This window comes from Ammospiza nelsoni, chromosome Z, assembly GCF_027579445.1.
Source record: "Ammospiza nelsoni isolate bAmmNel1 chromosome Z, bAmmNel1.pri, whole genome shotgun sequence".
In the NCBI taxonomy this organism is placed as follows: Eukaryota; Metazoa; Chordata; class Aves; order Passeriformes; family Passerellidae; genus Ammospiza; species Ammospiza nelsoni.
In genome coordinates this window covers 22,339,466-22,361,227 of record NC_080669.1, presented here as the reverse complement: position 1 = coordinate 22,361,227, position 21,762 = coordinate 22,339,466, and the positions used below count along the sequence as shown (strand labels likewise).

Below are 21,762 nucleotides of genomic sequence, written 5' to 3'. Positions count from 1 at the left end.
AACTAATTGGGGCAAGCTGATTCTTCCATGTTCAGCGCTTCCGTACCCATCTTACTTCCCCAAGCAGTCGTCAACAGCTTCTCTGCATAAGCCAGTGCTGCAATTTCATGACTATGCATCCTGGCAGAACCAAAGTGGAAGTTGTGGCATCTCTGTGAATCATGGCAAGCAAATTGGGATTTTTGAAAGCCCTTCCAGGTCATGGAGTAAAGCAGTTTGGTTTGCAGACCCACCGGAAAGCAGAGAGCCCTACTGTGTTTCAGGGCAACCCTGGGGATATTGGCTGGACTGAACAAGTATTTACATCTCTTTCCTGAATAAGAGGGACAGTAAAAGAACAGCTTGTTTTCTCATATTCTAGCAGTGATTGACAGTGCCCTTAAAAAAAGCTGTTTTTTCAGTTGCTGAGCACTATCTTGTTTTGTTTGTGGTTTTGTTTTTTCAGTGAGGGGAGGGGTGAGAGTAACTACTTTAAAGGCTCTAGTGTATGCAAATTCAAATACTTTCTCTTATTCTGGATGGTTGAATGCATTATATAAGTCGGTGACTTATAGAACAAAGATTCGTAATAATTGCATCTGTTTATGAGAAATATTTATATTGCTAGAAGTACTGATGGCTGTCTGTTCAAAGCGCTAAGCTTTACAGAAAGCCTGGTGATGTTTTACCCTTAATTCATTATTTCATTTTGATAAAAACAAGATGAATGCTACATGGTCAAATTTATAATCTGGTGTATTGACTTGAAGTTAGAAATCTTTGGTAAATTGTTATGCTTTAGCAAACTGAAAGTAGTCGTGCTGATTTCCAGCATGTGAGAATCTGACCCTAACTCTACAGACTGTATAGTCAGATGTAGCTGTAGTGCACTCTTAGCAGTAATGCTCTCTTTACTGGAGCTACTGAAAATGAAAATTACTGGAAGTATTGAAAATAAATTCAGTAGTCTCTGCTGGAATGAATTACCCCTCTGGAGTAAATGGTAAGAGCCATTATTCTCTCTGTAGTACCTGTTGCATTTGAAACATAGCTATGCTTGCTGTGAAGGCACAAGGCTTGGAACTGCCCTGCACATCCTTCTGCCCTGAGGAAACTGCTCCCAAACATCATTTGTTGCAGAGGTTGCTGCTCTGTTGCACCAGGCGAGTGGTAAGGTAAAAGATGCCTATGCTGTCACCTTTCCAAGAGGTCCACTGAATCCAGTTTTCTGGCAACCAAAAACTAAACCCTACCCTTGGTGCTTGTCACCCTGGATTTTGCAGTCATGGCACTGTTGGCTCTTGGAACCATCTGCTATCAGTGCAGGCTGTGGCCAAAGCCACCACAAGGTACATGACCTTTTGCCACCTGTGGGGAGCTAGACTTCTTATGTACACCTTCTGGACTTCTTATGTACCCTTTTGTGGCAATCAGAGCTTGGGCCTGTTGTGGCTTGCTGCAGTCTCATGACAGCTAAGTCTGGAAATGTGTGGTGGGAAGTGTTAAGGGGCATAGACCTGTCTTTTCAGAGAATTATCATTCTTTGGTAGAAAATGTTGCTTCTTCCAGCTGCTGGGACTTGTTCAGATGAAAAAAGAAGGATGTGACTACAGATGAGTTTCATTTGATATGTGAAATACAATAAAGGGCTGAAGGTTGTCATATGGAAAAGGAGGACAGAGATTCTTGGGATGAGGAAGTTTACTGGTGAGTACAGAGACACACTTCAGTGTAGGAGTTAAGTTACACTTTAGATACGTAATGAGGACTTTGTCCATGTTTCTTCAACTTTTTTTGTTAAAAATAACCTTTTTAAGATGATGTATTTAAATAATCTATAACACCTCTAGACACGTGTTGTTGAAAAAACCCAAATTGTTCAATATTTCATCTGGTAGAAAATTCATTTTATTTCATCCTGTAAAATTTTCATGTGCTTAGGAAGATATAAACAACATTCCCCTGGCCACCCAAATCTAGTGCCAGAGCCAGCTGGTAACCATAACCACAGCCTTTTCTTAGCCTTGCTTTTCTGAGCATCTTAGTAGAAGACAGATATAAACAAAGATATTGTGTATGGAAGGTTCCCACTGGAACTGAAAGTTGGCATTCACAGTGTGTGAAATGCTAAAATAAAAACACACTGACTGTGTGCGTGGGTCTGGGTGTCAGATAAAAGCGATAGAGGGAAGCAAGGAACTCAGTCAAGGACTGACATGGATTTGTGGCAGTGTGGGGGATTGTGCTTCCCAGCTCTTCCATTAACAGTCCACAACCTCCTCTACAAAGGCCAGTGGTGAGATGAGAGCTCACGCTGACACCAGCTGCTGAGGATTACAGAAGTATATTTCAGTCTCATTTTATTGCTTGGGGTGGTTGAATGTAAAGTAATGGTTATGAAGGGGAGGAAAAGTTCTCTCACAAGCTGCTGAGTCTTTAGTCAGCTTTTACAGATAGGCAGGAAAGGGTCTTAGAGCTGTAATGGTGCATCCAGGGAAATATGTGCCCCTTGTGTAATTGTCAAAGAAAGGCAACTTGAATGCTAGGCGTTGTTAGGAGAAGACAGGGGAGGAATGGCAGAAAAGCCACCTCTGTGCCACAGCAGAAAGTCAGCTTGCTGGTTCTCTCTAGATGTGCAATGGCTGAGCTGCTGCCGAGTCTGTAGGTGTCTGATGCGGCGTTAGGTCTTGAACGTGACATTTTCCTTTCTCTGCTTTATTTTAGTCCCCTTGTAATTCTTTCATGTAATCTGTGTACATTTATAGGGCTTTTTGTCGAGGACTGTAGAGATTTTCCATTTATGTAATACTCCTACCTATATCAGGCCATTTGTTCTAGTAAACTCTCCAAGACAGGGACTTCTTCCAACTCTTACATTTAACAAGATGCCTCAGAGAATTAGTGCACTTAATTTAGTTGTATTTATATCCCCATTAATAAGCTGTGTATGTTCTTTAATGCATTGCACTTCAATTTTCCAGAAACGAAAAATTTTTGTAAAAAAAAAATTAAAAAATTTATCCTCCCTGGAGAGCAATTTGATAATTCCACTTATTAAAATGTTTAGCAAATGCAAAGTTAGACTTCAGTGTTAAAGATAAAAGAAAAAAATAAAACCAAACATGTTAAAATACAAATATACAAATAAATTTCTTTTTAAAAAACACCAGAACTGAATCATGGTGAGTATTTTTCCAGAGAGGCAACAAAAGTAATTTTTAACACCACCTAGACTTTTCCTCCGGACTGAGTGGTCTTTTCAAAAGGGGGAGAAGTTTATGTGTTATATTTGATATTTCATGAACAATTCTCACCCAGAATTCTCACCATTTGCATAGGACACCAATATATAGCTAGAGTCCCTACAGGGCATAATTTCTTGTTTTCTTCTTCCTAGGTTTGGATTCTGGTTTGAAGTCTGTCTTGAGAACAGAGAGAAAAATGCTTTTGTGGAAAAAGTGTGACATATTGGAGGGTATAAATAGCCATCCTTTTTCTAAGAAGTGTTACACAGCTCATGAGTTACTGTGATTCCCAGCTTTATGTCCCGCCTTGCTGGAGAGAGATGTTTTCTGTTTCTTTTCAAGTGTGTTTTGGAAAGGTGCTGGCTGTACCTTCCATGAGTTGCCCTATGTACACATGGCCTTTATTAAAACAAGTCACACAGAATGTGGTAGGAAAAGTGTCCCAGGAAGTGATGGCTTATGGGCAGAGCCTGCTGTAAAGCCAGATCTTGTGCTCCGTTTGGACAGGCAGCAGCATTGTGGTGCGCAATGTCCAGATGGCTTCTTGCTGAGCATTGGCAAAACCTAATTTTTCACAAGAAGGAAGTAATTTATAATTGAATAGCCGAAGGCCTCAAGGTAAACTTATCAAATATGGTTGGTGCAGTATGCCTGACCAGATGCTTGGAAAGACCTCTGTAGAGCCCCCTAAACCTTTAAGTAAATGTTTTGCACAGTGTCTGAAAGCTGCAATTCAATGGCTTTCTTTTGACTTACACAACGCATAGATGTGTCTGCTAGTAGCTAGCTCATCACTTAGTTTGTATGGATCAAGAAATCTTCATCCTTTAAAAAGATTCACCTATCCTCTTCCTTTAAACGCTTTTTCCTCAGAATTTTGCATTTCATCTACTGAAAGTTCACACACATTGTCTTCTGGCTTGTTTTTCCTAATGAAAGGTCACCCCTTAAAACTCACAAAACCTCTCCTAGCTATCAGAACTTAAGACCTAATTAAGCCTCTCTGGGACTATGGATATGAATGTAGGATTCTGCCACCTCCCCACCCCACCCCCTGATATTGCTAATGCTTCCGCTTGCTGCCATTTTGGGTTTTCTTCTTTCTGTGTGGAATGTGCAAAATAAAAACAAATTGGTGACTTGTAGGAGTAATTTCACCCCCTGAGGAATGTGACAAGCAGAGGAGGAGTTGTGTGAGTAGCTCCTGAAAAACGTGTGAAAATATTTCACTGAGAATGTTACCTTCTATGTTTGGGCACTGTTTGTCTCCTGCTGTTTGTCTCCTGATATTCCTTAATTTGATTATTTTCAAATGTTTCAATTTTCTGGCTGACATTTTATGAAGCTAATTCTTTTCTGTGTTGTCGTCTTCTGTATGCATTCAAACAATTAAAACCTTTATGCACCTTCCTATTTTGCTCCTTGTCTGAAACATTCCTTCACTGTTTGGTTTTACTGATTCTCTGAAGCTGCTGACTTAGTATGCTTTTCTGTGTCATGAGGTATTTCCTTATCTGAACCATGTGTTACTGTCTTTATACAGGACTGTGTTTTGCTGGATTTGTCAATGCAAAGATAAAATTGTGGTACTGATTGGCTTGGGTTGTGGTATGTGTACTGACTTGGGTTGTCTAAATAAGTAGAGAACACCTCTCAAAGTCCATGGGAGGAACATCTTTTCCATGAGCTGGTTGTCTGGATTCCCTAGGGTATTTGGGAAGGGCTCAGTTGACTTGTGCATTGAGTTTGTGTGCACTTAAATCTAATAGCCACTTAGAGAGGGTGGTCTTGCAGACTTCAGCTGCCTGCTGCATCTTGCAGATCAGAAAATTCCTGTGACCAATCTGCACCACCATGCTCTCTGCTTTCCTTTCTAGCCAACCTGCTTCTGCACTAGAAAAATGAGGGAAAACTGTGTCATTACGCTGAATATCATTAGTCACTGCTGATTCCTCTTTGACTAGCTTTCACCTTTTTATGAAATTCTTTACACTTGCTTGTTTATATTTGAAACTTCATGCTCTGCTTTTCATGGGTCAGAGCCATGAGAACCTTTGGCACAACGCTTCTGCCTTTAGAGGGTATTTCCCCTCACCTAGCCAGGTCAGGTAAATGTTGAGCATCACTCTGAGACAGTGACAAGATTACCTAAACAAGTGGCTGAGGCAGATGTCTTCAGGGTATGAGTGACAAATTTCAGACTATAGGTGGGCATGGGCAGGTGGCCTTTGACCCTTTTCTCCTGTAGCTTCTACAGACCTGCTCTCACCACAGGCAGGTGACCTTCCTCAGAGCATCAGTAGAAATACTGCTGACCCCTAAGGAAGGAGCAAGTTTGATTGTGTTATCATTATATAACCACTATGTCCATGTTGAAAAAACACTTATCAGCAATGAGGATTCACCTGTTCTCTGTATGGACTCATACTTGTTTTCTGGAGCAGGAGATGCATCTCCTCTGCCTGGATAATGACTTTGGTTTCCTCTGCACTGGTAGGCTCTGTGCTGCTCCCCGCCACAGAGATCACCTCCCAGTCTGTTAAGCAACTCCATTTGCAGCTGCAAGAATCCGCTTCATCATCCTTTCTTTGGCTGTTTCTTTCCCTCATCTTCCTTATTTGGTTGGAAACAGCCATAAACCTTAGAGATGCACGTAACACTTCATAGCACCCAGCAGAAGATTTGGTTCTGTTCCTTCCCACTTTATTTCATCAGTGCCGTAACCATTCTGGGTTAAACCATGGATGACGAATAACACGTTTGAATGCAGTAGTGACTTGCAGTGCTTCTTTTTCTGACTTGTAGAATAATGAAAAAAAAAGTGTTTACTGCTCATATTAAGATGGGTGACAAGAGGAAACGTGTCATCCTTTTTGTGCTACTAGAAGGAGAATTTACTCAGTGTGGGCTAGCAATAAGCTCTTTAGAGAAGTGGACCTGGATTTTAATGCTTCAGTTGGCCTGGAAGGAGAAGTGTGCAATCAAAAGTCAATGAGCTGGAGAAAGGGGAGGAAAGGAAATGGACTGCTTTTGGCGGCACTAGTGCATACAGCCAGTGGCAGCAGTGGACTGCAGATGGGACATTTGAAGCACTTGGGGTGTTGTCAGATACTTGGGAAACTTAGGAAGTGGTACACTGTGCTTGGGAAAAGCAGGGAGGGGAAAACCCCCTGTGTACAGCAACAGTTGCTACTGGCAGGTGCACTGGGAGAGGTGTGAGCTTCCACTCAAGAGGTCGGGAGCTGAGCACCTGCACAAAGCTTCACGCTTGAACTGGTGGAGGTTAATTCTGAAAGAAAGAGGACTCTAAATCCATAGCTGCATGGCTTATTAGTTCCTAATTAATCAGAGGTGGTGAGAATGAAATAAAGAATTCCTTACTTTCTTCACATAGCTTAATGTAATGCAAATTCATGGTAAAAAGCTGTGAAAAATATCCCCTCCATGAGAAAGGATCTTTTAAAACAATGTCATGCTTGAAAGCATGCTTTGTGGAGCTTGGATGAAATTATAAACCTGTAGTAAAAGAAATAGTTAGTTACTCTTGACTTTCAAAGCTCCTATAATTGGCAACCTTCATCCACTATACTCAGTTTGTAACAATACTTTGTTTTCTCACATTTATGTCACATGCACTAGCTTGTAGAATAATTCACTTGCAAACATGTCCTTCTGCTTTGGCTACATCAAAGAGCTGTTTTGGACTGTTTAAAACTTTTTTTTAAATTTAAGGACTCGTTTTGATGCTCATGAAGAGAGAGAGTGTGGGAGGACATTACTTGTGTTAGGCTTGTACTGTTCTGGGATAAGCTGTCCTTCCTTTTCCATTGCCAGCATCTTAGTAGCAAAACAACTTGGAGTGCATGCACTGCTCAGGGTGTGACAGTTGTGTACGTTCTCAAACATAGGGGATAGCAAATGTGTTTAAAAAGATGTATTCCTAATTGTATTTTACTCCATTTTTGGTTTTGTTTGATTGTGTTTTTTAAAGTCCCTTGCTTCTGAAGAGTTGGTCATGGTTCTTATTTTATTTCCACAGTTTGCAACTTCATGTCTCATGAAAAGTGCCTCAAGAATGTCAAGATACCATGCTCGTGTATTGCTCCCAGCCTTGTAAGGGTGAGTTAAGACACTGACTTGTCTCCTTCTTGGGGTAATACCACACATTTATCAGTAATGAACATGCTGCTGTATTAGCAGTGGGTTGTTTTCATATCATAATGCAAAAATTGTATTAGTCATCACTAAAGCTTTTATAACTGCTCACAGGCAAAGTTACACTTCCTTTGAGAAGCCTGCTATGAGCAACTGTAGATACTCTGCCTTTGAAGACCAGTTATTTGCATTCTTTAAATGTTACTAGATGTTCTTACTGTGTGTCATTACCTGGAAGTTTCGCAATAAAGTACTTGCTTTCAGATGGCTTGTGACCTTCTCCCACAAGACTTTATGTGTAAGAGATTGATTCAAAGGGTGTGGAACATGAATCAACCTTACAGAATATAATAGGATGCGACTAAGGTCCTAAGAAGCTAAACTGAAGAGAAAATGAAGTGTGTTATCCACTTGGGAAAGGATGACAGAAGAGGAACGGAAGGGGAGAAGGACGTGAGAAATTTACTAGAGAAGTAGTAAAACAGTACAAATACCTTAAGGCATTACCTTACCTTTGTATTTGTAGTGTTTTAGTACTTCTCTAGTAATACCACAGCAAGAAGTCAAATGAGACATGGCTGTAAAATCAGACATGTTCATTACAGACCTTGCTGACTCAAAGCACTTTTATGGGAATCCATTGTGTAGACCTGTGAAGGGAGCTGATTCCCTTCTTTGTGTCATAAAACATTTTACCAGCTCCTTTTTGTTGTGGAAGCCTGTGTAGGGGATGAGATGTGGAAGTTTGAAAACAATATGCAATTTGAGTTACAGGGACTGGATGAAGAGAAATTATCCATTTGTTTTTCTTGAATATGCTTTGTCTAGGTGATAAAGCTGCTAGGCTGTGCCAACGCAAAGCTTTGCTTTTTCTCTTCTTTTACTTTTCCTCTTTCCTTACATACTTTTAATCTTGAGAAGTGTCAGAAAGGTGTCTGATACGTAGAAATTTGCCAGTGAAACATTAAGAAATACTGCTGTCTTAGAACCCATGGTAAAGGGACATGTAGGTAGTGAGAAGTGCTTTTACTAAGAATTAGCATTGTCTGCTGTTTCAGTATGTTGACAATCAGTCATTGTAGCAAAAAGAATAGTGAATCAGATGATATAGGTATATGCAAGGGCCTTTGAGAGGATGGCAAAAATCCAACTGGAAAATAGTAATTTAATTCAGAGTGTGGGCGTTGTAAACATTTATGACTGCTTCTTTTGTGGATTTGCTCTAAATTTAATTCATTGTTCAAAACAGTATTTTTTCCTTTGCTTTTATATGGTAAAAGTCCTCAATTTAAACTTAATTAATGTTCCCATTTGCATCAGTTGTAGACGTCAGTGTAATTTTTTTCTCTCTTATCAGTCCTTGTAATCTATCTGCCCCGAAATGTTTATCTTGTGATTTATCTGTAAACAATAAACACAAATTGTACTGCACAGCGAGGATAGTTATTTGGTGCTGTTGTCAGTCTTTGAAACTGTTTGCAGTTCAGCGTTGCTGTGTTTAGCTCTAAGAGTCTTCTGTGTTTTCTGTCTTGAGCTGTAATGATTTTATTTTGAAAACTCTGGATTGTACTGTTCGTTCTGGACAGTCATGTCCTCCTTGACGTGGTCATCCAAGTTGCATTAATCCTCATCAGCTGTACAAGTGAAGGCTGCCATATGGGAGACGTCGTTTTGCATGCAGGCTCTGTCAAAGCAAATACCAGACTTGGCATTTGCGTAAAAAATATAACGGAGCGAAAAACAAATGACAGCCGTTTATACAATTTGTGGGAAGTTTATTTTCCTAATCTCTCCTTTTAAATTATTTATTTATTAAAAGGTCTGACGTAGGAGGGAGCACTGGTGGGATTTTTTTCTGATAGTTCTTTCAGCTATGTCAATATTCAGTGTATAAGAGAAATGAGACTTTTTTTTTACTTGCCTGGATTTCATCTAGAGAAGATGGCAATTGTTAAAGCTCATCAGAATGTGTGTCATTTGACACTAAGTCACCCATCAGAGAATAATTTTTCAGTAGATGTTTGGTGGAAACTTTTATTCCTGACAGTAGGGTTTCCTTCCCAGGGTCAAGTAAAGGCCCACGGGGTCACAAGCATGCCACCACTGCACCCAGTCTCAGATCATTCTTAAGGCTGACCTATGAATTTTTTTCTCAATCGTAAATCATTATCACCTGCATTTAGTATTCCAGAGTGGATACAGATCATGATGTTTCTAAACAAGCCTTTGTGGATCAGTCTTCTGAAAAGTTTGCAGGGCATATGATTTGTTCCGATGGTAAGGTCTCAGCAACTGTTTCAAATTCAAATTCTCTCTTTCCTACATTCCCATAAGTATTTACCTACTTTACAGTACATATGTTAAAAAAAAGGGGAGAAAGGGAGAACAAAAAAAATCCATACCCAAACACCAACACAAAACAAAATAACAGTAAAAACAAAATGGTTTTGGGGGTGAAATGTGAAGTTTAGTCTTCCCTTGTTAGGTTGGAATTGAAGCTGTATTACAGCTTCTTAGAAGTGTGTATTTCCTATGTAACTGTTCTTGGAAAATTAAATTGAAATGAGACCACATGAAGAATGGTTTAGTGAAGTTCAGCATTTGCTATGCTTATTTTTCCTTGTTGGTGTGTTGTTTCATTGCTCTAATGGATTCTAAACATTTCCATTTTAAGAAGGTTTTGAAGTCTGCTCACGAGACTTTGTTGTGTGCTATTATTCTTAAAGCCAGGTTGTCTAGAATGGAAAAATGCTAGTCTAGGTTATCAGATTCTGAATCTTTGTGTGTTAAAAATAAAACTTTCCTTTGTAAGGAAAGTTTCTGCATTAATGGGCTGGGGTAAGGAATGGGAAGGCTGTGGTGCTTGCAGGGGTCTCTGCTCCTGAATTGTCTGCTGACCTGAGTTTCTCCCTCTGGATGCTGGGTTCAGCTGTGTGCAGTGTGGTTATTTGGGTCTATAATAATGGTCTGAAAGTAGAGGATCTTTCTGAGGGGCCCATAGCAACGGGGTGAGGGGTAATAGTTTTAAACTAAAAGGGGATGCATTCTGACTAGACTTACGGAAAACATTTTTACAATAATGGTGGTGAAATACTGTCACATGTTGCTCCGAGAGGTGGTACGTGCCCCATTCCTGGATGCCTTCAAGACCAGGTTGGACAGGGCTCTGAGCAACCTAGTTAAAGATGTCCCTGCTTAGTGCATGGAAATTTGGACTAGGTGACCTTTAAAGGTTCCCTTCCAACCCAGGCCGCTCTGTGACTGTGGTTTTACCTGGGCCCTTGCTGGGTAGCCCCTTTCCATCAAGAGAGTCTCTCTCCAGCACTTGACCCATGCTTGTGTTGTTTCAGCAAGGCAGCTGCTTGGAGACAGTCACATGGCATAATTTAGAATCCAAATGAGGGTTAAAAGTGCTTGCTGATAATCTTGGCACTGCACCAAGGTTTTCTCCCTTTCCTCCCTGAAGGGGAACCTCAGAGCTTAAGGGAAGGAAGGGCTAGCTCCTCCTTGTTTGTAACCTCAGGAGAATTTATTATGCTCTCTTGAAACTTGATGGGAACTCCCAGATGAGCTCTGCAGCTGTATCAGTGACTCTTCAGTTTCAGAAGCATTATGGGATGGCACTGTGTTTGTTTTAATTCTTAATCTTTGTCTTAATAAGAGGACATGGACATTGATTTCCTCTGTAGCAGTAAAAGCAAGGAGTGAGTGACTTTGGCATGTTATTTTTTCTTTACACTACTAGGCCGAAAAGACTAGGCCAAGCAACTCGTAATTGCAGTGGAAAGCTTTTACATAAGTCTTACTTTTGAGTGGAAGTATCATATCATTCTGGTTGAACTAGCATGGGATGCATTATCCACTGCAAAAAGTCCTTGAGACCTTGGAGTGTATAAGGCCAAATGTCCTGTCACAGAGACCTGCAGGATGAAGAAAAATAATCCTGGATATAGTGAGATAGCATATAGATGTATGCATCATTCCCTTGCATTAGCCCCAGTTAAAATTTTGATAATTAAGTATTTGATTTTGTCTCTCTTGTCCTGTTATGTGTTGAGCCACCATTTAACCCTGTATTCTTACTTCATTTCAGAGCTACCATATGGAATGCATAGTTACATTGCCTTTAAACCCCAGCCAATAAATCAAGTACTCAGAGCAAGAACATCAGTTTGAACATAAGTGAAGAGTAGTTGATAGGCATTGTCCCTAAAATGCCAAAGCAATAGAGGACATTCCAGAGCACACAGTGTATTCAAGTTGCAGAAATATTTTGCTACTAAATAAGAGGTTTCAAACAAATCAAAGTGCTATTTTTGATTACTGAGTAACAAGGAAGTAATTGAAAATATGTCAATAAGGGCAAAAGTTGAATCACGAAGTTGTTGCCTTCTCTCAGAGAGGGTATAGTCTAGGCCTGGACAGAACAGTCATGGGGTGGAGTGAGGTGTGTTCACCGTATCTACCTCCCTAGAGCAAAGGTTTACAGTGTTGGAGTGAACCTTAGAATCTTTAGGTAGGGAAGTGCTTCTACACTTAAACATCCGTACATGTTTTTGTTTCAGAAACACCATTTTAGTTTTTATCAGGAAATTGTTTTTGGCCTTATGTTGGGAGTAGTCTTTGAGAATGACTCTTGTGTGACTGCCCTTGTGAGTGTCTGATGAAGATGGTTGCTTCCAAGCTGCTTGTGCTTTTCCTTGAAATGCAGCTGTGTTTTTGAACTGCAAGCTAGTGATCGTCGGTTAAATTCCTTTTACTCAACACTTGGAGGCTGTTGTTGAGAGTTTTAGAATCCTTCTTTCTGTTTGCCCTTTCCTTCTTGGAAGCTGTTCAGCCCAACACTACCTTAGGTCCTGCCACCCTGGTTTCTTAATCTCTCCGGTATTTTTTACAAAGTCATGCCAAGTGAAAGTCACCCTGATGTGATGGAAAAGGAGATGCATGGGCAAAATAATATCTAGACATAGGCCTAGGAAAAGTTTTTAGTAGGTAGTTCCTTTTTAAGACTGCCCAAGACAGCAGCTGCCACCCTGACATTTGATATATCTGTATTTCTCTCATTGCCCTTTGCACCTGGAAGTCTTTGCCTCATGATTTAAGATGAAGCTTTCTTCTGCCTGAGCTGGAAGAAAAGAAGCTGCTGCTGGGTGTAAAACAGGCCTTCCTGGAGCTGTGTTTTCTCACCTGCTGCTGAGGCATCCTGGAGGCTGCAGACCAGTAGGACAGCCTGGCCTGACTCTATACACAAATCAGAGAGTCTGGAGGGTAGCTGGGCCACTCTGGACGAAGTGACTCCACCTTAGTGGAAGGGTACTTGAATTCATCATATACTGTTGGCACATGCTTGATATCCTGTGACATTTCAGGATGAGGAACAGTTTTAAAAGGCACTATCAAGAGAAAGCAATTCTATCCTTTGTTTTTTCTATCTTCCAAAGTGATTTTAAAAGCAGTTTGTTGCTGTTTTTTTTTTTTTTTTTGTTAATGCAGAACTGCTGTGTACTTGCACAGATTGCACTGAAGGAGTTAGAATCTTAGGTTTCTATAGGATCAAATTCTATTACAGGCTGATAGGAACATTTACAGATATGTATTACATTCTCTAATACTTTGCATTCCTTAACAGATGGCAGGAAATACAACAGGAACTAGGAACTATCTTGTCCCTGAGTGCAGAGTCATTCTGGAGATCACACTGGAGTGTTACCATTATACTTTCTGTTGATATGCTTCTGATCAATATTTTAAGGGCACTTAGATGTCATTTAATGGCATTACTAGAAGAAATTTTCTGTATTTTTCTGTGGAAATCGATTTTTGTGGTTTCCATAAGGTAATTTAAGTAGATGGATTGGAAAAGCAGTTTTAAACTCTCATGAATTATTAACATTTTCTCTTTAGGCCACCTTATGCTTCTGTACTTTGCTGTACTTATGGAGGTGGATATAAACTGAGTAATAACATGTAATGTTCTGTATTCTTTCATGGTGTCTCACTGGCTTTTCTAGTCTGAGTTTCAAATATTTTTTATATATGCATTAGATACTTGGAACTTGTTCAGCAACCAAAACATGTTTGGACAAACATTATGTAATTGATGCATTTGTTATGTTGTACTTGCTCTTTTACCTTTTCTTTGTTTCCATCTTACTCCCATCCCATTTTCCATCAGGCTCTGCATTGCTTTTATACCTGACATCTTCCAAAGCATGTTAGAAAGACCACTCACGATAAACAAAGTTTCATTGGCTTGATTTGTAAGAAAGAAATTAAAGAAACTTTTTTCTCCCTTCTTTTCCCCTTCTCCACCTGCCCTTAACATTTCAATCTGCAAGTTGCTCTGTTCTGTTTGACAGTGACTTGAGACTTCAGACAATTGTTACCATGGTCTCGACAGCTGAAGAATTTAGACTTGGTCTCTTTCCCTTGAGTGTTCTAGATAAGTACAGTCAGACTCTGAATAAGTTTGCCTTCTGTCAAAGTCCTTTGTCACAATTTTTCCCAAAAGAAACCCTGTTTTTCACATATTCTTTATTTTAGCAGAACCTCTCTGTGACAATAATGAACAGCCTGCATTTCTAAGCTAGGCTTAAGATAAAATAGCCAGACCATGGCCAGAAAGAGTCCCCTGTGTTTCAAACCTGTGTTGTTGAGAGGGTTGGATGCTCATGCTGGGTGTCCAGAGCAGTTTGTTCCCACCTGGGAGCTAAGGGAGGTCTCCGCTGTGTCTGATTTCAGGGGGAATTCTTCTCCCTTGGGTGGCTGCATGATGCTTGAGGCTGTGGCAGGGGTAGGGCACCTAAAGATGACACTTGAAACCTGAAGACAGGTTGGGATGTGCAGAAAAGCTTGCCTGAAGAAATCCCACCAGGGCTTTTCAGTACTCCTCACAGTGTCTGTGTCAGGTTGTGCTCACATAGTCATTTCTTACCAACTTTCTGCATATGAATTCATTGTGCAGGATGACTTTCGTGCAAGTGGCCTGCTCCCAGCAAACTTTTATGTTTTGGAGCTGCTAGAGTGAGCTGCAGCTCTGGCACTTTACCTGCACAATAACTGAGCCTGGGTAACTTGGCATGACACTGTACAGAGAGGTTTGTTTCTTCCTTCTCTTGAAGAAGTAGCAGGGTGGGCAGGGACTATGAGCCTTAAACTTAACCTGGGATAGTTTGATTAAGGCTTCTTAGGCTTTCTAGGATTATTTACCCCCACCAAGAATATGTATTCTTTTTGTAAACATACATTATATGGCTCGAGTATTCTGATTTTAAAAAAAAAATTATGTAAGCCAGCTATGAACTTTATGTCAGAGATGGAGGGGTGCAGAGAATGAAATTTCAATTTGGGCCAAAAGGAGTAGGGTATGGACCTGAAAATAATGGTTTGGCTGTATTTTTTAATCCCCAACTTGTACATCAAGATAAAACTTGAAGCTTTCGGAGGAAATGCTGTTATATATTGTATTGGAGATACTGATATGGAGTCTTTTTTGTAGGCTGGCTGTCAGCCCAGCTTGGTGGGGAGCGTGGGATCTGAATGGGCAGTTTCCTGGTCAGTCAGGGACCGAGGATTCCTCACGGTCTCCTAGGGCAATGACTGTTTCACTGGTCAGCTGCTGTGCACTATTCTGTTCATGTTTAGTAAGACAAACATATTTCATACCTCTCTTTGTCCTCTTTTACCTCCCAAAGCTTAATTCTGAGGAGCCCTGAGGAACCACATGCTTTTGTAGTTTGGGGGTTACTGATTTTTCTTGATTAAATTTCCAGCATTTTTTTCTCCTTGTGTTGCATCTGGCAAAACTTTACCTCATTTCTTTCATTGTGCATGCTTGAATAATAGGATTGTTTGATGTGACTGTTCCCATACTTTCTGAGACAGAAAATTCTTGTGGGAATTTGATGCTTATAACTGGAAGCAACTCCTTGAGTCATCAAATTCTGTGTTCACAGTAGGTGTCATATTAGCTGCTAACAGTTCTCAGGAAAACCTCAATATACAAGGAGAAAATTCAAAACCTGATGAATAACTGAAGGATGTTTTACCAGTGTATCTGAGAGGAAAGGCTGCTGTCTGTGACTCCCTGTATCTGAAGTCTTTATTTCCAAAGTTTTACTGGGAATGATTAATTTCATTTGAGACCTAAATAATAATTTGTCAGCTTTTACCAGAAATACAACCACAAAATAAACTTGATGTGTAAAACTTCATTGTAGCAAGAAGGGCATGTGAAATGGATAATACTAAATACCTAAATCACAGCAAACTTTTGTGGAACTCATTTGGATCCCAGGACTTTAAATATGCAGTTACGTTCTTTCCTTCTAATGTGACTGTCACTTTAGCAGAGTTGTGCATCTTGTAGGAAGAGTAGTGTCTAGAAAAGGTATGAAACTTAAGTATATTTCTTATTCTTTACTTTGCTTCATCTGTTGATTCTTTGGTACTATCACTTCCCATGTTCATTATGAATAAAAAATTAATAACTAATAAAATCAAGCAAGAAAAATGAATAATAAAAATATTATGAATAAGAAGAATAAATGAATAAATGAATAATAAGAAACACATTTGCCAAAACTGATACAGATAGCTCTTGCAAGAGAAAATCATAGTCTATCATTTTCAACCTACAGTCAAGAAGAAACTCAGTCTGGATGTACTTCAGGAGCTGGATAGCATTCTGGCCTTGAAGCTTTGGATTAGGCTGGGGGAGACCCTCCAATCCCTTTCGTCAGCCAGTGGCCGGGCTGTATCTGGGGAGGAAGTGAAAGGCGTGTGGAGAGCACTGAACTGTGGCAGCACTGAGATGTTAAAAGTTGTCTTGTGCATGTCTTTAGGGTATTTTGTTCACCTGTGCAGTTATTACTCTTTAATTGTCCTTGATTCAATTACGAATGCTTAGAAGAACAGCTGTGATTACAGGCATGTCCCAAAGGAAGCCTTTGGATTCATGTTGTTGTGAATCATCAAGAAGCTAATCAGCTTAAAAATATATACAATACATATTAATTCCCAAGAATTAAAAAAAGTTACATTTAAGTATTTAACATGTATTTCCAAGTATGATTATTTTTTAAAGGATGTTTCATCTATTTATTCTTGTGCTGAGTTAAGTTCACATTGTATATACTGCTCTGTTGTTGCAAGATAAAGCAGCTTCTATGAATTTTAACTGACACTTTGAAAGTTGAAATTGATGATGTCTTATGCATTCTTTGCTGGCAGGTTCCAGTTGCACACTGTTTTGGGCCTCCAGGACTTTACAAAAGAAAGTTTTGTGCTGTGTGCAGGAAGTCCCTGGAGTCACCTGCCTTTCGATGTGAAGGTAACTCAGACCTTGTACAGCCATCTGTGTGCCACCCAGTAACCTGCAGTCTTCATGCACTGCATACCTTGAGTGATTGAGCAATATTTGGTTTGTTTACTATCCATTCATTGGTTGTGGGAAGGTGTACTCCGCACTAAGGAATAATAAATCAACCACCTTCCATAAAATGCAAATTATGTCAAACCTATACACTCTTTTCAGCTTTCTGCCAATTTACTTTGAGCGAGTCTGTGGTGGTGTGCAATGAATCCCTGCCTGAGATGGGCAAAGAATGAGAAGCTATTTTGCTGAAAGACTTGTCCTGTTGCAGTAATTTATTTCTGTTTCCTGTGGAAACTTTTGATACAGAGAATCATCAGGTAGTCGTATTTCTAGAAAATAATGTAGAATTTCCTGTGTTACTAGTCTCAGATATCTGTTACTTGTAATGAGGATGAGATACCTTCAATGGAAAGATATTTGAAAATATTATTTGTCAAAATAGTACTGCTCTGAATGTTCTGACATGTATTCTCTGAAAAAACAATAAAGAAATCACCCAAATATTGGATTTTTAATTTGAAATACATGTTGGCATGAGTACGTGACTGATTTTGATGTAGGACAGCTCTCCAATTATCCATTGTCTTAAATGTCTATTAGTTGTTCAGTTGAGTTGTGAGGTTAAATAGAATTTACTGTTTTATAGGAATATTACCTCTGAACCATTTAAAAAAGTCTAATGAATAAAAAATCAATTCTTCAGGGAATTGAGTTGCTTCCAAAATCGCTGTTTTGCTAAAGATAATGCCTTATTAAATGTGATTTGTGTATGTGTAGGGGAAGCAATCCTCTTTGATCACGGCATTTAGACTTGGAATGGCGCAGTATTTCTGTTTCTGCTTTTGTCTGTTGAGTTGCATAATGGAGCCAGACTGTTCTTGTGACTAGTGGGAATATGTCACTTAGCATAGTCCCCATGTGACCGGGACAGTTTGGTAGGATGTTCTGTGAGCTACAGATAGCACAGGGAATTTTCTAGTGATCTTAGTAAGACTCAGAACCTGTGTGCCGTTAGATAAACATAGAAATTTGAGAAGAAAATAGTTTTCACTAGTTATACCCTCTTAACTATTAAAAATAGCTTTAGTTTAGTGATCCAATTTAGTTAAAACTTTCTAAAATTTGCTTTCACTTTCTTACTCTGTTAATTCTACTGCATTCTCATTGTATCCATTTGTTGTGGTTTCCCCCAGACAGCTGCTAAGCACCATACGCACCACTCGCTGCCTGCCCCTCCAGTAGGATCAGGGAGACAATTGGAAGCCAGTATAATATGGAAAGTAAAACCCCCACACATACAAGCAGAGAAAAATGAAGAAGTCATTCCCAGCTTCCCATGGGTGGGCAGGTGTTTTGCATCTCGAGGACAGCAAGGCCCCCTCACACCTCACAGGGGCTTGGGAGGACAAATGCCATCACCCCAAATATTCCCCATTCCTCCTTCTTGTGCCCAGCTTTAAATACTGAGCAGGATGTCAGATGGTCTGGAAAGTCCCTTTGCCCAGTGTGGGTCACCTGTCCTGGCTGTGTCTCCTCTCAGCCTTCCCTAACTTCCTCCCCAGCATAGCAGTACGGAAAGCAGGAAAGGCCTTGGCTCTGTGTAGGCCCTGCTCAAGAATAACTAAAACATCTCTATATTATGAACCCTGTGTGCAGCATAAACCCAAAACACAGCTCCATTCTAGCCACTGTGAAGAAAATTAACTCTACCCCAGCCAAACCCAGCCTACAAGTGCAAGGGAATATTTTTTCAGATGTTTCCATTTAAGTGTTTGTAAACATGAAGCACATGAAGCCACATGTTGTAGTTAGATATTACACATGCACAGAATTTTTTTAATGGTTCGTTTAAGGTTCTGAATTGTTTTCCTCACATGGATTTTACAGTTTTACTATTTTGTGTGGTGTGATTTGTTCGGTGCCCTTTTTCTGAATACCAGTAAGTCTACAATTTCTTTCTCTGCTAATTTTTTAAAATGTATCTTTAAAAGGGCAGCTGAAGTTTATAAAATGCACAAGATTCTTCCTTAATTCTTCAAAAATGCTTGTGGAATTTGTTTTAGAAGTCTAATGTTTTAAGGTAACGAACTTTTAAATTCAGATGGAGATATAGAACTTTCTTCCTTTTTTTTTTTTTTGTTTATCTCTAATGACTTAACTTAATACTGCAACTCTAGTCTTGTTTATGATGTTCATGTCTGATACTAAAATTAAGAACTTTTCCTGGACTCTTGACCATAATTAAGATAAAAACAAAGGCTAAGATGAAGTTACCTTCTCTAAACAAAGGATTGACATCATTAAATGTACTTGTAAAATAATCACTTTTTTCAAGTGATTTCAAGTGATTTTAGTCACTTGATTTGCACTGTTTGTATATTAAAATTGAATAAACTTTCTTGAAAGGAAGTAAAAGGTTTCACCCACATAAATCTTGTGGGTGCCCAGTAGGGGACCTGTTCTCAGAAATGAGCATGCATGTTTATTAATGCATAGTGAAATAAATACATACGTATCATTGGTAAAAATGGCAATAGATGGACTCCAAATTCTGGTGACAGTTACTGATTGCTTTGGATAGCTATTTTTGCTACCAGATTTCACTGGTGCCACTTGAATCCGGTCTCATGATGTTGTTCCTTTATTTCCTGGAAGAAGGGATGGAAATTAAAAAATAGAAATTGGAGTAATCCAAACTTTTTTTTTTTGTGCTGAATTTTTTAGTAAAGTTCCTTAATAATCATTGAGCAGGAGCAGCAGATTGACTGGAGAAGGATGCAGTTAACATTTTAAAGGCTCTTCTCTCAAGTTTATGCATCTGAAATTAATCAGGTTGGGTTTTTTCGGCAATCATAAAGTACTTTCATAGCTAGCTTGAACAGAAGATTATCATTCTGTTATGTGTTAAAGAATAATGCAGATTATGGAATGGCTGATAAAAATTAAATTTCTTTTTGTAGGACCTCTAATTTAATCTTTACATTCAAAAACATCCTCTTTCCTACACTAGGATAGTCAGCTTAAGGGATTAACTCCCTAGGCCATTCACACCATTTATGTGAACATATTTCTTACCAGTTTGGGGCTAGGGTTGGTGCTGGAAGCAGCAGATGTGAACTAAACGAAAGGTAAAACCCCCTCTGTGTTCTTACAAAGTATAGCAAAGGGCAGTGCATGCCTGTATTGGCAGAATTAACAATAAAACCCCCAATGCTTTTGTAAATTCGTTGAAGCTGCAACATTGCCTATGGGCACTTTGAACATTAGCAAGAGTATGACTCCAAGCATCTAGTTTGCCTGGTTAGTTGAACTGGCAAAAATGGAAAATACTCCTGTTACATCTATGAACAGGGAGAAATGTGAGCGGAGGAGGGACTGTGCCACAGCTCAGAGAGAAATTCTTGAGTGCAGTGAAGAAAGACACTGAGCATGGGGAGCTGTGTGTGTTTGTGGTTGACTTAGTCATGAGTCTGCTTTGGTGTGATGGGAGATTATGTCTTCTCTGGGGTTAGAAAACACAGTGTTAATTCTGCTCTGTAAGAGCCCAAAGAGTACAAATTGGGTATTATTTTCTAAATAATAGCATTGTTTTCAAGTAAATTAATAGCATTGTTTTCAAGACACTTTCAGATAATGTGCTAATATCTGCAGTTGCTACTTCCAATCTTCAGGTTACAGTTCTCATATTTTTGTGATATGCTTGGAGAAATAACTTGTTTGACTGGAACTGAAAGGTATTTGAAAAATCTGATGCTTGTCTCTTGCTTTCATTTACTTGATGAAAAGTGAGATGTCTTCCCTGAGTATTTACAAAGCAGCTACAGGAGGATCTTTTTATCCATCTCTGTCTCTGAGGCCCACAGAGAACCCTCCTAACTCTTGAAATGATGAAGCTAGGTATGGAGATCTATTAGTTATTGTTTTGGGAATTTATTTTGTAACTCATAACTTTGTAGCTTAACTGCAGATTCTTTTCTTTCACATCTGGTATTTCAAGTCAGCTTTTAAATAATGGAGGCATTTTAAAACCAAAACTTGCCTAAACATTTGCAGAGTTCACTCAAACTTCTTCCACCTACAAGTACGTACCATATTTTGGAAGGCAATGTTAACCTTACTTAGGAGGATGCTCTGAAAAAATTATTTCATTTTTTTGGACAATGAAATAGTGATTTACCTTATATATGGTGATTGACTCATAGTAGCCTTCAGGCACAGGTATGTTGGAGTAGGCAGCAGTTCCTCTGGAACTGTGAGACAAAGCCAAGCGGCTGTACACATTCAATTTGCTGTAATTGGAGGAAATATGACAAGTGCTGCTTATGAGCAAAATTAGCTCAGCCTTTCCTTTATATTTGTTACATCTTTTTAACACAGAGGAAGTGGAGGAACACACTAAACAATGCTGGTGAACTTCTTTATTGTCTACCTTTGCTGAATGTAAAGAGCGTGAAGGAGAAAAAGTATGGTGTGAAAAGGGTAGTAGAGGAGTATGGAAGGGAGGGCAGAAGGAGATGCAGAAAAACCGGGGCGTTTCCAGCCTAAAAAAGTTTTTTTTGTTTTTGTGCTTTTAGTTTGTGAGCTGCATGTGCACACAGACTGTATCCTGTTTGCTTGCAGTGACTGCCGGCAGTGCCACCAGGATGGGCACCTGGACCATGTAAGTGCCGATGCCTCTGCAGGGGAAGGTGGTCGTGTGTTTTGTGGACTAGAGAAGGAGCAGTCTTGGTCTTTAGTCTCACATGCTGCCAGTTATCAAAGCATTTTAGTTGCTTATTGACAGGCAAAGGACCTGTGTGACTTCAGAATATACTTCAAAGAGTGAGGTGAACTTAAATGCTGATATATTCACAATGCTTTTGAACTCTTGCTGAAAAATCTGTGGGATGTGTACAACCTCCAAATTAAAAAAAAAAGTTATAAAAGAAACTTATATAAAAGTTTCTTTGCAAAAGCTGGTGTGGAACTCTTTTCTTTTTTTCCTGTATGTTGAGCTGTTGGCTGCAT

The 21,762-nt window shown here is 39.5% G+C and overlaps 1 protein-coding gene across 1 annotated transcript in view; it reads left to right on the top strand.

The window, feature by feature from the left end:
- Positions 1-21,762, top strand: part of DGKQ (diacylglycerol kinase theta) — an 85,601-nt gene that overhangs the window by 15,930 nt on the left and 47,909 nt on the right. The window contains exons 2-4 of the mRNA XM_059493070.1: positions 7,264-7,343; positions 16,611-16,710; positions 21,330-21,415. Coding sequence (XP_059349053.1) covers positions 7,264-7,343; positions 16,611-16,710; positions 21,330-21,415 — 266 coding nt within the window. The remainder of the gene's footprint in view (positions 1-7,263; positions 7,344-16,610; positions 16,711-21,329; positions 21,416-21,762) is intronic.